This window comes from Pristiophorus japonicus, chromosome 15 (assembly GCF_044704955.1).
Source record: "Pristiophorus japonicus isolate sPriJap1 chromosome 15, sPriJap1.hap1, whole genome shotgun sequence".
Taxonomy (NCBI): domain Eukaryota; kingdom Metazoa; phylum Chordata; class Chondrichthyes; family Pristiophoridae; genus Pristiophorus; species Pristiophorus japonicus.
In genome coordinates, this window is record NC_091991.1 from 16,662,730 (window position 1) to 16,680,835 (window position 18,106).

Below are 18,106 nucleotides of genomic sequence, written 5' to 3' on the forward strand. Positions count from 1 at the left end.
GTACTCTGGGATGCAGTCCATCAGGCCCTGGGGATTTATCGGCCTTCAATCCCATCAATTTCCCCAACACAATTTCCCGACTAATAAAGATTTCCCTCAGTTCCTCCTCCTCAATAGACCCTCTGACCACTTTTATATCCGGAAGGTTGTTTGTGTCCTCCTTAGTGAATACTGAACCAAAGTACTTGTTCAATTGGTCTGCCATTTCTTTGTTCCCCGTTATGACTTCCCCTGATTCTGACTGCAGGGGACCTACGTTTGTCTTTACTAACCTTTTTCTCTTTACATACCTATAGAAACTTTTGCAATCCGCCTTAATGTTCCCTGCAAGCTTCTTCTCATACTCCATTTTCCCTGCCCTAATCAAACCCTTTGTCCTCCTCTGCTGAGTTCTAAATTTCTCCCAGTCCCCAGGTTCGCTGCTATTTCTGGCCAATTTGTATGCCATTTCCTTGGCTTTAATACTATCCCTGATTTCCCTAGATAGCCACGGTTGAGCCACCTTCCCTTTTTTATTTTTACGCCAGACAGGAATGTACAATTGTTGTAATTCATCCATGCGGTCTCTAAATGTCTGCCATTGCCCATCCACAGTCAACCCCTTAAGTATCATTAGCCAATCTATCTTAGCCAATTCATGCCTCATACCTTCAAAGTTACCCTTCTTTAAGTTCTGGACCATGGTCTCTGAATTAACTGTTTCACTCTCCATCCTAATGCAGAATTCCACCATATTATGGTCACTCTTCCCCAAGGGGCCTCGCACAATGAGATTGCTAATTAATCCTCTCTCATTACACAACACCCAGTCTAAGATGGCCTCCCCCCTAGTTGGTTCCTCGACATATTGGTCTAGAAAACCATCCCTTATGCACTCCAGGAAATCCTCCTCCACCGTATTGCTTCCAGTTTGGCTAGCCCAATCTATGTGCATATTAAAGTCACCCATTATAACTGCTGCACCTTTATTGCATGCACTCCTAATTTCCTGTTTGATGCCCTCCCCAACATCACTACTACTGTTTGGAGGTCTGTACACAACTCCCACTAACGATTTTTGCCCTTTAGTGTTCTGCAGCTCTACCCATATAGATTCCACATCATCCAAGCTAATGTCTTTCCTAACTATTGCATTAATCTCCTCTTTAACCAGCAATGCTACCCCACCTCCTTTTCCTTTTATTCTATCCTTCCTGAATGTTGAATACCCCTGGATGTTGAGTTCCCAGCCCTGATCATCCTGGAGCCACGTCTCCGTAATCCCAATCACATCATATTTGTTAACATCTATTTGCACAGTTAATTCATCCACCTTATTGCGGATACTCCTTGCATTAAGACACAAAGCCTTCAGGCTTGCTTTTTTAACACCCTTTGTCCTTCTAGAATTTTGCTGTACAGTGGCCCTTTTTGTTCTTTGCCTTGGGTTTCTCTGCCCTCCACTTTTCCTCATCTCCTTTCTGTCTTTTGCTTTTGCCTCATTTTTGTCTCCCTCTGTCTCCCTGCATAGGTTCCCATCCCCCTGCAATATTAGTTTAACTCCTCCCCAACAGCACTAGCAAACACTCCATTGGTTCCGGACATTGGTTCCGGACCTGCCCAGGTGCAGACCGTCCGGTTTGTACTGGTCCCACCTCCCCCAGAACCGGTTCCAATGCCCCAAGAATTTGAATCCCTCCCTGCTGCACCACTGCTCAAGCCATGTATTCATCTGCGCTATCCTGCGATTCCTACTCTGACTAGCACGTGGCACTGGTAGCAATCCCGAGATTACTACTTTTGAGGTCCTACTTTTTAATTTAGCTCCTAGCTCCTTAAATTCTTTTCGTAGGACCTCATCCCTTTTTTTACCTATGTCGTTGGTACCAATGTGCACCACGACAACTGGCTGTTCTCCCTCCCATTTCAGAATGTCCTGCACCCGCTCCGAGACATCCTTGACCCAGCAGACAAACAGCAGACAGATGAATGACACCATAGCATCTTATTCAAAGAACAGCCAGGCAGTTGTGCCCAGTGACTCTGGACAATATTTTCCTTCAACCTACACCCAAAAACAGATTATCTGGTCATTTATTTAATTGCTGCTTGTGGAACCTTGTGTGCAAATAGGCTACTGCGTGGTATAAAAATAAAGAGCCATCAAAACTTGCACAATGAAGAGAAGTAAGTGTGACTCTTAGTTAACTGAAAGAAAGAAAGACTTGGATTTATATAGCACCTTTCACGACCACTGGATGTTTCAAAGTCCTTTACAGCCAATGAAGTTCTTTTGGAGTGTAGTCTCTATTGTAATTTGGGAAACACAGCAGCCAACTTTCATAAGAACATAAGAAATAGGAGCAGGAGTAAGCCTGCTCTGCCATTTAATACGATCATGGCTGATCCGATCATGGACTCTGGTCCACTTCCCTGCCCGCTCCTCATAAACCCCTTATCAGTTAAGAAACTGTCTATCTCTGTCTTAAATTCATTCAATGACCCAGCTTCCACAGCTCTCTGAGGCAGCGAATTCCACAGATTCACAACCCTTTGAGAAGAAATACCTTCTCATCTCAGTTTTAAATGGATGGCCACTTATTCTAAGATTATGCCCCTAGTTCTAGTCTCCCCTATCAGTGGAAACATCCTCTCTGCATCCACCTTGTGAAGCCCCTTCATAATCTTACACGTTTTGATAAGATCATCTCTCATTCTTCTGAATTCCAATGAGTAGAGACCCAATCTACCCAACTCCCTCATCTCCGGAAGCAACCTAGTGACCTTTTCTGAACTGCCTCCAAAGCAAGTATATACTTTCTTAAATATGGAAACCAAAACTGCATGCAGTATTCTAGGTGAGGCCTCACCAATACCCTGTACAACTGTAGCAAGACTTCCCTGCTTTTATACTTCATCCCCTTTGCAATAAAGGCCAAGATTCCATTGACCCCCCTGATTACTTGCTGTACCTGCATACTAACCGTTTGTGTTTCATGCACCAGGACCCCCAAGTCCCTCTGTACTGCAGCATTTTGTAATTTTTCTCCATTTAAATAAGAACTTACTCTTTGATTTTTTTCTGCCAAAGTGCATAACCTCACACATGCCAACATTATACTCCATCTGTCAAATATTTGCCCAGTCACTTAGCCTGTCTGTCCTTTTGCAGGTTTTTCCTCCCATCTTTGTATCGAAAGCAAACTTGGCAACATTATCATTGGTCCCTTCATCCAAGTCGTTAATATAGATTGTAAATAGTTGGGGTCCCAGCACTGATCCCTGCGGCAACCCACTCGTTACTGATTGCCAACCCGAGAATGAACCATTTATCCCGACTCTCTGTTTTCTGTTAGTTAGCCAATCCTCTATCTATGCTAATATATTATCCCCAACCCCGTGAACTTTTATCTTGTGCAGTAATCTTTTATGTGGTACCTTGTCAGATGCCTTCTGGAAGTCCAAATGCACAACATCCACTGGTTCCCCTTTATCCACCCTGTTTGTTACATCCTCAAAGAATTCCAGCAAATTTGTCAAACATGACTTCCCCTTCATAAATCCATGCTGACTCTGTCTGACTGAATTATGCTTTTCCAAATGTCCTGCTACTGCTTCTTTAATAATGGACTCCAACATTTCCCCAACCACAGATGTTAGGATAACTGGTCTATAGTTTCCTGCTTTTTGTCTGCCTCCTTATTTAAATAGGGACGTTACATTTGCAGTTTTCCAATCTGCTCGGACCTCCCCAGGATCCAGGGAATTTTGGTAAATTACAACCATTGCATCCACAATCCCTGCCACTATTTTAAGACCCGAGGATGCAAGCCATTAGGTCCAGGGGATTTATCCGCCTTTAGTCCCATTATCTTACTGAGTACCACCTCCTTAGTGATTGTGATTGTATTAAGTTCCTCCCCTCCCTATAGTCCCGTGACTATATTTTAGTGTCCTCTACCGTAAAGATTGATACAAAATATTTGTTCAGAGTTTCTGCCATCTCCATGTTCCCCATCATTAATTCCCCGGTCTCGTCCTCTAAGGGACCAACATTTACTTTAGCCACTCTTTTCCTTTTTATATACCTATAGAAACTCTTGCTATCTGTTTTTATGTTTCGTGCCAGTTTGCTTTCATTGTCTATCTTCCCTTTCTTAATCTTTTTTTTCGTCATTCTTTGCTGGCTTTTAAAAGCTTCCCAATCTTCTGTCCTCCCACTAGTTTTGGCCACTTTGTATGCCCCTGTTTTTAGTTGGATACCGTCCTTTATTTCTTTAGTTAGCCACGGATGGCTGTCTTTTCTTTTACACCTTTTCCTCCTCACTGGAATATATATTTATTGCGAGTTGTGAAATATCTCCTTAAATGTACACCACTGTTCATCAACCGCCCTACACTTTAATCTATTTTCCCAATCCACTTCAGACAACTCTGCCCTCATACCTTTGTAGTCTCCTTTATTTAAGCTTAGTACGCTGGTTAGAGATCCAACTTTCTCACCCTCCATTTGAATTTGAAATTCAACCATGCTTTTGAAAAACAATCTCTCACAAACACCAATATGATAATCACCCAGATAATCTGTTTTTGTTATGCTGATTTGAGGGATAAATATTAGCCAGGACATCAGGGATACTCCCCTGCTCTTCGAAATAGTGCCATGGGATCTTTTACATCGACCTGAGAGTGCAGACGGGACCTCGGTTTAACATTTCATTCGAAAGATGGCAGCTCCAACAGTGCATCATTCCCTCAGTACCATACTGCAGTGTTAGCCTAGGTTTATGTGCTTAAATTCCTGGATTAGTGCACAACCTTGTGACTCAGAGGTGAATATGCTTCCTACTTAGCCACAACTGACACTCGGTTGAAACTCTCAGTTGTCCACTTTAGATCATTGACATTTTATCACCAGGCCTCCTGGAAATGAACCTATTTCTGGTTTAGGTTACAAAAGCAAAATACTATGAATGCTGGAAATCTGAAATAAAACAGAAAATGCTGGAAATACTCAGCAGGTCAGGCAGCATCTGTGGAGAAAAAGAACAGTTAACATTTCAGGTGATGACCTTTTGTGAGAACTGGGAAAAGTTAGAGATGTAACAGGTTTTAAGCACGTACATGGTCAGGGAAGAGAGGAGGAAAGAACAAAAGGGAAGGTCTGTGATAGGGTGGATGGCAGGAGAGAGTAAATGACAAATGAAAAGCCAGTGGCTCCATTGCTATGTCTAGTAACAAAGATTAATTTGCACACCTTCACCATGGTATCAATTTAGGCAGCATCCAACACGAGTGTCAAAAAGCATTGCTAAAGTGCAAATGATTTAGAATTGCCGTTTGAGATTAACATCCCTACCAGATGTAGCTTCATATCTGGTTGTTTCGCTATGCAATGATTTCGCGCCGTCAGTTGCTTCTGTCATTGCACTTCATTCTCAAACACTCCTGGCTCTGCTGCTATTCTTCCTCTTCCGTTATTAAAGGGAAGAGGGGTATGCTCATTGGGAAGGCCATTCCAGCTGCTTCATCCTTCTGAGGGGGACATGGGGTCTTGATAAATGTCAGGTGCATTAAGAATGACATCAGTTTTGTGAAGTATAGTGCAGGTCTCAATAATCTTTTTAAAATCGCCATCGAATTCCAGAAATCTAAGTTACACCGATATCAGTTAATATTGCACGTCGTAAATCTACTCCAGCGCATTATTTACATAACTCCAAGAAACTCATGCGAGCTGATCTTTCGCATGCATACGCAAACAGTTTACGGAAACTAGCAGGTAGCGATGTTTCAGCATAGAACCTGTGTAAATCAGTTACATATGAATTTTCTTGGGGAACAAATGGTGCTCATACGCTGCAAAATTCCAAGCTAAAGTAGGGGTTGCTCGTCTGAACCCTACTGTTCAGTTAAAGGTACAGGTTCGACCTCCCAAATCCGGAGTTCCAAAATCCGGAATGTTCTGGTCCGAAATCCGTAAAAAAATTCCGAAATCCAGATGTTTTTTTCACAACAGTAAATAATTCCCACCACACACACAGACACACACACACCCCCAAAAAAATTGCAAAAAATAAAAAAAATCACAAAACATTCACAAGACACTTAACTATCAAATCGCTGCAAAAGAATTAAAAAATAAAAACTTTAACGTAACTTTTTTGCAGGTCTTCATATCTACCGCTGTCCCAATGGCTGCAACGCAGGTTTTTCCCGGGTGTTTTTTTTCTAACTAACTACGGGTCACCGCTGAGCCAAACAGTTTTTTTTCACAACAGTAAATAGTACCCCACCCCCACACGCACAGACACACATACTCCTCTTTCTGTGGGAAAGAGTTAAAGTCACCAAGCTGTCCTCCAGTCTTTCGGTGTGATTCAGAGCTCAGCCGTGGTCTCTCTACTCAATTACACAGGAGGCCCTTGCATTTAGTTACGACGGATTTTCATCTTGCCGACCCATGCTGTGATTCTTGGGTCCTGTTTCTCTGCCAAATTAACGTGACTTGATTAATGCAGCCACAATCTGTGGGTATTCGAGTGAGCATGTGTGGAGGGAGTTGGTATGCTGCATGCTTGATTGTATGACTTTTTAAAATCAGTGTTCAAGAGCTTCAATGATGGCATTTAGTTTTCATCATTAAGGGCTGCAAGGATGTTGCCAATTGTGTAAACTTAACATGCCAGGTGGAAAAATATTAGCTTTGTAGTCGCAGCTCACTCATACCCAAAATACAGTTGTACAGACAGTCATCTCAGTTGCTCAAAATTCCAAAGCATTTTACGGCATGTTCTGGTACACGGTACGCATTTTGTAAAATGGACCAGATTCATTGAATAAAAGTTGCTCAGGGGCAGTTTTAACACAATATTGCATCATCTGACAGCTGCTTGCTATTACACCAGACTGCTGTAGGCAGCAGTAGATTTTGGTCCCTGTGCTCCCCACATTCCGCACTTTGTGCAAAATAAAAATGAATGTGAAGTATATCCCGTCGTTCTCCAATGTTGCTGCCATTTGTTTTATTTAGACAACAGGTACCGCTGTTCCAAGAGTTCCAAAATCCGGAAATACTCGAACCTCGGCCCGGACGTTTCTGGATTTGGGACATCGGAAATACTTTCCGAAATCCGGAAATACCTGAAATCCGGAACGGCCTTGGTCCCGAGGTTTCCGGATTTGGGAGGTCGTACCTGTATATTGTTGGGGCAGAAAAAATGTATATGACCAGATCTTGATCTTGGAGTTCTTGCTATCTGCACATTATATTAAAAAAAAATGTTTCATTAATCAGCACTTGAATCTTTTGCCAAGATGGACTTAAAATAGTCACTTAAAGGCAAATAAATGCTTATAAAATAGATTTGAAGAAGTAATGATCATATTTTGATTTATCTTTTAAAGTTTGTATGTTATTTTTAAAATTCCTTACGTTGTGCCATTTTGGAGCAAATTCCACCTCCTTCCTTTCATCATTCGTTTATGTTTCGATTGGGAATCATTTGCTGTCATCTTCAGAAACCTCCTGCCCGATAGTGTCAATTAGCTTCATGCCCCACCCTCACATGCACTAATGAGTTATAAGGCAAGTATTAATTGCAGTTTGTTAATCCAAAATATTGTTTATTTCAACGAAGGTGTGCCGTAATAACATAATACAGCATTTCATTCTAAGCGCTAAACTCACTCTTTGTGCCTTTGAAATTGCTTCAAATGTTTACCACAAATTACATTTTGTATTGATCTGTACTTTGTAATCTTCATTGGGTACATAAAGTTTTTTTTCAGACTCTTATGCAGCAGAAATGCGTATTTGGTGTTTTGAAAGCCACAGTGGATCCAGCATGCTCAAAAGAATGAAGAAACTTTGCTCTAAGCAATAATGGTAATTAGAGCTCGGGTTCCGTTATTGCTTAAACAGTTTCTTTATTCATGACCAGAAGAAACAGGTGTCTCCGTATGGGACCAGTCCCAAAAACTTAGTGATGTGGCAGCCTACATGAGAGTTACTCAGGATCACTCTCTGCCAAACCTTGGAGTGTGCACACCACTGGATGACCTGCGGCAGGAGGTGTGGGGAGATAAACAAAAAGGTGTGGAAATCACAGATTCTGTATTGAGTGTTTTTTAAATGGAATGTGGACTATTGCACATATTACATAGAATGTACAGCACAGAAACAGGCCATTCGGCCCAACTGTACCATGTTGGTGCTTATGCTCCACACTCGCCTCCTCCCACCCCTCTTCCTCTAACCCTATCAAGATAACCTTCTATTCCTTTCTCCTTCATGTGTTTATCCAGCTTCCCCTTAAATGCATCTCCGCTATTCGCCTCAACTAATTCTTGTGGCAGCGAGCTCCAGGTTCCAACCTCTCTCTTGATAAAGAAGTTTCTCCTGAATTCCCTATTGGATTTATTCATCTATCTTGTATTTGTGACCTCTAGTTTTAGTCTCCTCCGTAATTGGAAATATCTTCCCTATGTTTACCCTTTCATAACCTCAACAACCTCTATCAGGTCATCTCTCAGTCTTCTCATTTCTATTTGATGAATTGTTTAAGTAAGCAACGATTCTTGAGTTAAAATGATCCATTAATTCTTGTGCAATAGTTCTGTTATCATTTATATTTATTTTCTCTGTAAATCACAATTCTCACTTTCTTTCAGCATCTGGTCAAATGTCTAATCTGACCATCTTGCCATTAAGCCTAACCAAATGAAGTTCTGGCTTAACTTGTCATAGTTGGAACTTTTTCCAAATTTCAAACTTTCTGATTTCTCTCTCAGAATGCCTGATTTCTTCTTCGTATTATTTATTTTTGCGCAGAATACCATGTCTATTGTAAACCTAGACATGTGCTACTGAATTCTCAATTGTATGTTATATGATATTGCACATGATTTCAAATGTCTATCTTTTGAGAAAAATGTAGAAAAGTTGAGTAGGCACGGTGGCACCACAGAGAAGCAACACACTGCATGGTTTAATATTTAGATGTAGGCTCCAAACATATATACATAGAATTACAGAGAAATTACAACAAGTTTGCAGATGACACTAAACTGGGGGCGGTGTGAGTTGTGAGGGGTACTCTAGGAGGCTGCAGGGTGACTTGGACAGGTTAGGTGAGTGGGCAAATGCATGGCAGATGCAATATAATGTGGATAAATGTGAGGTTATCCACTTTGGGGGCAAAAATGCAAAGACAGAATATTATCTGAATGGTGGCAGATTAGGAAAAGGGGAGGTGCAACGAGACCTGGGTGTCATGGTTCATCAGTCATTGAAAGTTGGTATACAGGTACAGCAGGCGGTGAAGAAGGCAAATGATATGTGGCCTTCATAGCTAAGGGATTTGAGTATAGGAGCAGGGAGGTCTTACTGCAGTTGTACAGGGCCTTCGTGAGGCCTCACCTGGAATATTGTGTTCAGTTTTGGTCTCCTAATCTGAGGAAGGACATTCTTGCTATTGAGGGAGTGCAGCGAAGGTTCACCAGACTGATTCCCAGGATGGTAGGACTGACATATGAGGAGAGACTGGATCAACTGGGCCTTTATACATTGGAGTTTAGAAGGATGAGCAGGGATCTCATAGAAACATATAAGATTCTGACAGGACAGGACAAGTTAGATGCGGGTAGAATGTTCCCGATGTTGGGGAAGTCCAGAACCAGGGGACACAGTCTTAGGATAAGTGGTAGGCCACTTAGGATTGAGATGAGGAGAAACTTCTTCACTCAGAGAGTTGTTAACCTGTGGAATTCCCTGCCGCAGAGAGTTGTTGATGCCAGTTCATTGGATATATTCAAGAGGGAGTTAGATATGGCCCTTACGGCTAAAGGGATCAAGGGGTATGGAGAGAAAGCAGGAAAGGGGCACTGAGGGAATGATCAGCCATGATCTTATTGAATGGTGGTGCAGGCTCGAAGGGCCGAATGGCCTACTCCTGCACCTATTTTCTATGTTTCTATGAAACAGCACATTAGACTCAACTAGTCCATATTTGATGCTTATGCTACACGAAAGCAGTAATCTTAATATCAAGTGTCTTTATTCCCATTTGCACCAATCATCCATCCAACCCCATTTTAAATGTTGACATGGTCACTGCTTCAATCACTACCTCTGGTAGTACATTCCATAGCATTACAGCCCTCTAAAACATTTCTCCTGCTTTTTGTCCTTTATATGTAATCATATATTTATGTCAGTGTAGGGGCATTGAAAGGGGGGAGGGGAAGAAAGAACAAAAGAGAACGTCTGTGATAGGGTGGAAGGCAGAAGAGATTAAGAGACAAAAGGGTGCAAGGCAGGCTGGAGCTTTTTGTGGGACCACAAATATAAGAACTGAAAATTACTTGATCCCACTGGTTACACCGCTCAAGTCGTGTACAACCAGGCATGCACGGCACAAGCTCCACCCATTTGCACCTGGATTTTCCATTCTGCAACCGGCGTTGCACCCCAATTTGCATATTTAAAGGGAGTGCGCTGGATAATTAAAGGTTGCCCACGGCAGTATGGCGTCTGGCGCATTTCCGGTCCAGATCAGGCGCAGCAGATTGCGATGCGAAATTTGGATGCCGAATGCCAATTTTACAGGTGGCTGTAAGTTGAATTTCTCCTCATGTTGCTATGAGGTTGCCTTTTATCTAGATTTTATTTTGTTATATAATATTATTGCAGCTTGTAGGTCACGAGTATAGGTAGTCACCTCTTCATGTGTAAACACCTGGCAGTTTCTCAGCGTAGTGGTGGAGGAGAAGAATCCTAAAATATTTTTGTCTTCTTAGATATGTTTCTGAAAACCAGCACGTTTATGAATACAAAGAAGTCCCATGAGGTTGAGGTGATGTCTGAAGTCATCGCATGTGTTGCCAAATATTGCAATATCCAACAGGTGAGAGAGAACTTCCAACCATTGATTAGTTAAAGCGTCGTCATCGTGTAGTAGTAGGACAATTTCTAAGTCTGTTTAAAGCACCAATTTCCTGGCGGCAGTACAGTGTCTCTGATGCAGTTACTAGTCTAAATTGTTTTAGTCCAAGATATGTTGGAAATGCCAGGTCCTTCCATGGAGTTTCCTTCCATGGAGGCTCCTTCCATATATAGAGCATGAGATAGTGTGAGAGTAGTGCTGGTGAAATGCTTTTGTAGAAATGAATATGCTAATGCTTTTGAATGATATTAGCAGTTTGCATCCACCAAGCGTGCAGATTTAGAAAATGGTGCTGTATCGTGGAATATTAGATCGGTTCTGCCAGCTCTCCAAATTTCCTGCTGAAGGGAGATGATTTTATATCTCAGGTGGATATGTGGCCAAGTGAGCGACAACAGGCAGGTTTGGGCAATTTTAGTGGCCGGGCCTCATTCGCTCTTTGCTACCCCATCAAAAGAGGTGGGAAGAGACTACCTCAACGTTAAAATTGTGAAGCTCGGAGGCTGCTGCTGGTAGGATATTAACTCTGGCTGGAGACATTCGTGGAGGTTTGATTACGTGACATCTGACCAACTGAAATTTGATCATGTGACATTTGATCACATGACTTCGACAAATGCCATTGCATTTACCGTATAAAGGTTGATTCCCCTGTAGTTGAGTATTTTGGCTTGTGTGCTAGCAACTGTTGTGCAACAAGTTTCAAGAACCAAGAAGCCATCCGTGAACAGGAAGGCAGTGGGCTGGTGCGGGGTCCTTTCGGCCTGGGAAGGCAGCAGGCCGGCCCGCACCTATCCCGGGCCGAAATGACCCATCCCCCCACCTACCTGTCCTGTCTTCAGCTTCCCGATCTGCTCCCTAGCCCTGGCCGAAGGGCTTGTCGATGCATTCTCCCATCCTAGCCCAGGCTGAGTGGTCTCCTCCCTCCCGGTCCCCGCACCTAACTACACCCGAAAGGCTTCCCCCCCCCCCACCCTCTCTCTTACCTTTCCTGCTGCTGCTGTCCGGGCATCTGCTGCACTTACCTGCGCCGATTTCTTTAATTCTCCGCAAGGGTTTTCTCGAGAGGCCACATACGCTGGCCGAAGTAGAAATGGAGTAACTATTAGCTGGCCAAAGTTGCCTAAATGGCCAGAATTGGCATAGGTGGCTGGTAACACCCCCTTTTGAGAAAAAAAAAAGTATCTTAAAAAAAAACGTAACTAAGTCAGTTACGCTGGTGCAAATTGATTGGGGAAACTGGGGATTTTTAAGTTAGGCCAGAAAAAGCAACCTACTCCAAAAAAAACACAGCAAATACGGGGGAAAATTGAGCCCTATAATAGTAACATTGCTTTAGCGCGAGTCAGCTGTACAAGTCCCAGTTAACCCGTGAGTCACACCGAGACTCCCCGATTGCTGAGACGGGATTGCCGACACCCGTGATTCCTGACACTCTAGCCCCCTCCTGACTGCACTACATGCGGTCCTGGCTCTCCATGGGTCACGTGACGGAGCGGAGTAGGGACGCATTGTGGCGGGAAATTTAAAGAGCCAATCTCCCAGGCTGCTGGAGGCAGCACTCTGGGAGGAATCCCTGATTCCGGGAAAATCTCTAGTCATTCTGAGAGGATTGGGAACCCTAGTTGCTGGGGACCTGTGGGAATGGTCCCCATACCCGGCACAAGGTAAGTGCTTTCAAAGGGAATCCCAGTCGGGGAAGGGAAGGGGAGGAGGAACTTGGGGCAGGGTGGCCCAAAATTCTTTGGTGAGGCCAAGAGGAGTAGGAGTGCTTTTTTATAAAAATTATCTGCACAATCCATAAATCAGTTTAATTTAAAAATAGTTCACATACGTGTTGTTGATCCATAGTTAGTATTTGAATTTGTGTTTAGTCTAATCCAAAATAAGACCAGAAAGTATGGAAATATCCCAAAGCATTTAACAGTAGGAATCCGACACCAAGCAATCATTTGCCGATGGTTACAGTAAGAGGATGTGTGTTCATACTGGCTCTGGAGTGCACAAAGAATCGACTTTATTAAGCAGATTGATACAAGCAGAAAATGCCACAAAGTCTGTGTTTGAATCAGTTCTTGTTTGGTATGCTGTAGTGAAGTCTGTCATTGAGTTCAGAGGTTATTTTTAAGAAATGTGACTCAGGAAGTAATGAACCATTATAAGGAGGCGAGGGACATTTTCGGAAATGTACAGTGAATGACTAGCTTAAAACAACCTGAACTTTAACGTGCTGGCTGCACTTACTCTAGACTGTCTAATAACATGCACGTCCTTGAAATTCTAACGTGTGCAATTATATAACTGATCTATAAAAATGCCCGCACATTTCTGTTGATCACTACACACTGTATTTATCGATCATATTGAGGTTTTTACATAAAAGTGTCAGATTATAGATTTTCTGCCCATTGACTCTGAATAATGCAGAGAAACAATATATGCCCATATTTTATTGATTGGATTGAATTTAATTTACAAAAGTCAAATTTATATTTACCCCGTCTGTTTACATAGATTGACTAAAGTTTCAGTTAATACTTGTTTTAAATAACTAGCTAATCCTGAGTTGCTACCTATTGCTGAAACATGAAGTTCAAAATTCTGTCAAAGTGAAGAAATTGGGTAATGCAGTGGATTAATGCACTGCTTGTGTCTCAGTAGGATTGAGTTCTCCTCTGTGTGCCAGTTCTGAAGATCTTTACACAAACTGAGCTTGGGCAGTATAGTTAAAATTTGGCACAAGCTGTGAATTTTAATGAAAGAATGCTCAAGGGTATCTAGTGGAAATGTCAGTGGTGCCATTAAGAGAGTTTCTTCAGACTTTAATTAAGGCACATGAGGCTGCTTCACCCTTCATCAGACAAAAGTGAATTTTATTCTAACAATGGATGGGAAGAGTAAGAAAATGTTCTGTTCCACAGCACTGACATCCTTCACGTTAAGCAGCGTATAATTCACCAAAAAATTACTATTAACAAAAAAAATCTGTAAATCTAAATGAACTTTGAAACCTATATTAAAGGTCACCAAACTAAACTTGATGTATACATGTAAGTGACCAAATATATTCCTATAAATTTAAAAAAACATTTCAATAAGAATTGAGACAGTTTATCTTGACTCCAGATGTTTCCAATATGAGTATTTTTCAAATCTCAAAATCTCCAGATGTGACCTCATCAATGATATAACCATTGGCTAATATGCAACATGTACTATCCATTTAAGAAAATGATGTCTCTAATATCATTTGACAGGATTAGTTATAAACTTGGCTGCAGCACTGTTGATGATATCATTTTGTATCTCTAAAGGAACAGTATAAGCATTGAGAAGCATTTGGAAATTCAGGTTCAGTTCAAACGTACGAATGTTTAGAAGCTTCCTCTCGAACAAAAATACATTGCTTATGAAATTTTTCAATGCAGGAGGGTAGTCAATCTCTGCTCTATTTTTGAAGAGATAAAGCAAGTAGATACAAGATGTGCCTCCCACGGGAGGGAAATTAGAGTGAGTCGCCACACTCTTGCAGTCAGCTCAAGTCTGACATTGATCAAGGGTAAATGATTCCTGTCTGCCTGGAAATTATGCATAGCATGGGGAGGGCAACAGGAGGAGCGAGCAAAGAAAGAAACAATGAAAATACGGCTATGGTGGTCTTTCTAAAAGGCCAATGGTGAGTAAATTATTGTCATTCTATACAATGGTCATTTTTCACAGGAGACACATTTTTCTCCCCTTTAACCAATTGGTTTGTTCCCAATTAGAGGTCACCCATCAGATTAATCAGTGCGAGGCATAACTTGAAATATAATCACTATTTTAGTTCATCAGTTTTCTTGTGCTAGTGTAAAATCATCAACTGTTGATGTACATTTTGATATAATACCTATCCTAAAATAATACTTTCTGAAAAGAATTTTGATTCTGACTTTCAAATTGATAGCTCGCATACAAGGCATTGATGGGCTAAAACTTTGGGAGGCTGTTTATATGACCTAATTGAACATTGATTTTAAACTTTAATTCATTTTCTAAATTGATCCTTCTAAATTATTTATCTTTCATGTATTTACATTTTGTCTTTTTTTAGTAGCATATTTCAAAATCAGAAAATATTCTATCTTTAGCTTATAGGATAGAAATGACAATGTTACTGTACAAGCACTTAATGGCATGTATGCCTCTCTCCGCTGTTGAACAAAGATGTTAACCTGCTTATTTTAAATAGGTAATACCTCCATTAAAATAGCAGAGAGGAGAAGCCTTTGGTATGAGCATGTTAAACCCCCATATAATAGCGTCACTAGCAGTAATTTCTACCCTTATATAAGAGATGGTATATTTCATTCTCTGCCACCCTCCCCCACACTCTCATTTGCTACTTCCTTAAGTTTATGTAGCTTTCTGTCTAACAATTCTGCACACATACTACTTAATTTTCTACATTTTCCCTGATTTGTCAATCCCCGCGTTGCCTTCTCTGTCTGCTTGCTTCTTATTCACTCCACCTGCATCTTGCACCATCTACCCTTTTATCATTTGCTGCGCTTTTCGAATGTCTGCTTTTTAATCACTTTCTTTTTCTCTCAAATTCTGTCTTGTTTTCACCCTCTTTAGCTTCTTACTCACTCTGCCTTTGCCTGCATCATTTAAGAAGGGAGAAAAGGATAGGCCGAATAATTTCAGGCCAGTGATGGAAAAATTATTGGGAAAAAATCCTGAAAACCAGGATAAATCTACATTTGGAAAGGCAAATTAGGAACAGTCAGCACGGATTTGTGAAGGGAAGATCGTGTTTGACTAACCTGATTGAATTTTTTGAGGAGGTAACCAAGAGAGTTGATGAGGATAGTGCGTACAATGCGTATATGGACTTTAGCAAATCTTTTGATAAGGTCCCACATGGGAGACTGGTCACGAAGGTTAAAGCCCACGGGATCCAGGGAAAAATGGCAAGTTGGATCCAAAATTGGCTTGGAGGTAGGAAGCAAAGGGTAATGGTTGATGGATGTTTTTGTGACTGGAAGGATGTTTCCAGTGGGGTTCCGCAGGGCTCAGTACTAGGTCCCTTTTTGTGGTATATATCAACGATTTAGATTTGATTATAGGAAGTATGATTAAAAAGTTTGCAGATGATACTAAAATTGGCTGTGTGGTTGATAATGAAGAGGAAAGTAATGGGCTGCAGGAGGATATCAATCTACTGTTAGGTGGGCAGAGCAGTGGCAAATGGAATTTAATTCAGAGAAGCGTGAGGTGATGCACTTTGGGAGGGCTGATAAGGAAAGGGTAGACACATTAAGCAGTAGGCCACTTAATAGTGTAGATGAACAAAGGGACCTTGGAGTGCTTGTCCACAGATCCCTGAAAGTAGCAGGCCAGGTGGATAAGGTGGTTAAGAAGGCATACGGAATGCTTGCCATTGTTGGCCGAGGCATAGAATATAAGAGCAGGGAGGTTAAGCTTAAATTGTATAATACGCTGGTTAGGCCACAGCTGGAGTACTGTGTGCAGTTCTGGTTGCCGTATTATAGGAAGGACGTGATTGCACTCGCGAGGGTGCAGAGGAGATTTACTAGGGTGCTGCCTGGAATGGAGAATCTTAGTTATGAGGACAGATTGGATAGGCTGGGTTTGTTCTCATTGGAACAGAGGAGATTGAGAGGAGACCTCATTGAGGTGTACAAAATATTGAGGGGCCTGGACATAATGGATAGTAAGGGCCTATTTCCATTGGTGGAGGGGTCTAATAGGAGGGAGCATAGTTCTAAGGTGGTTGGTGGAAGGTTTAAAGGGGATTTGAAGGGGGGGGGGGGGGCTTCTTTACGTAGAGGGTTGTGGGGATCTGGAACTCGTTACCTGGAAGAGTGGTGGCTATAGAAACTTTCACCACTTTTAAGAGATGGTTGGATGGGCACTTAAAGTGCTGTAACCTGCAGGGTTACGGACCTGGAGCTGGTAATTGGGATTAGACTGGATGACATAAGAACATAATAGGAACAGGAGTAGACCATACTGCCCCTCGAGCCTGTTCCGCCATTCAATAAGATCATGGCTGATCCGATCATGGACTCAGCGCCACTTCCCCGCCCACTCCCCATAACCCCTTATACCCTTATCGTTTAAGAAACTGTCTATTTCTGTCTTAAATTTATTCAATGTCCCAGCTTCCACAGCTCTCTGAGGCAGCGAATTCCACAGATTTACAACCCTCTGAGAGAAGAAATTTCTCCTCATCTCTGTTTTAAATGGGTGGCCCCTTATTCAGAGATCATGCCCTCTAGTTCTAGCCTCTCCCATCAGTGGAAACATCCTCTCTGCATCCACTTTGTCAAGCCCCCTCATAATCTTACACGTTTTGATAAGATCACCTCTCATTCTTCTGAATTCCAATGAATAGAGGCCCAACCTACTCAACCTTTCCTCATAAGTCAACCTCCTCATCCCCGGAATCAACCGAGTGAACCTACTCTGAACTGCCTCCAAAGCAAGTATATCTTTTCGTAAATATGAAAACCAAACCTGCACGCGATATTCCAGGTGTGGCCTCACTAATACCTTATATAGCTGTAGCAAGACTTCCCTGCTTTTATACTCCAATCCCTTTGCAATAAAGGCCACGATATCATTGGCCTTCCTGATCACTTGCTGTACCTGCATACTATCCTTTTGCTTTTCATGCACAAGTATCCCCAGGTCCCGCTGTACTGCAGCACTTTGCAATCTTTCTCCATTTAAATAATACCGTGCTCTTTTTAAATTTTTTTCTGCCAAAGTGCATGACCTCTCACTTCCCAACATTATATTCCATCTGCCAAATTTTTGCCCACTCACTTAGCCTGTCTATGTCCTTTTGCAGATTTTTTGTGTCCTCCTCACACATTGCTTTTCTTCCCATCTTTGTATCATCAGCAAACTTGGCTACGTTACATTCAGTCCCTTCTTCCAAATCGTTAATGTAGATTAGTAAATAATTGGGGTCCCAGCACTGATCCCTGCGGCCTTTTGTTGGCTGGCGCAGATATAATGGTAAGTACTGCAGTGAATCGAATATGGCCAGGGTGATCTCCTGGACTAGTTTTGAACGTCTGGATGGGTTGGAGAGGAATTTTCCCAGATTTTTTTTCTCCCTAAATTGGCTGGGTTTTTATCTGGTTTTTGCCTCTCCCAGGAGATCA

The 18,106-nt window shown here is 42.0% G+C and overlaps 1 protein-coding gene across 2 annotated transcripts in view; it reads left to right on the forward strand.

The window, feature by feature from the left end:
• mettl25 (methyltransferase like 25) overlaps window positions 1-18,106 on the forward strand; it is a 70,189-nt gene that overhangs the window by 2,333 nt on the left and 49,750 nt on the right. Inside the window, exons 2-3 of one of the 2 annotated variants that reach the window (XM_070900192.1) lie at window positions 7,923-8,075; window positions 10,780-10,886. In XM_070900192.1, coding sequence (XP_070756293.1) covers window positions 7,923-8,075; window positions 10,780-10,886 — 260 coding nt within the window. The remainder of the gene's footprint in view (window positions 1-7,922; window positions 8,076-10,779; window positions 10,887-18,106) is intronic. The other variant, XM_070900193.1, reaches the window with a different exon arrangement.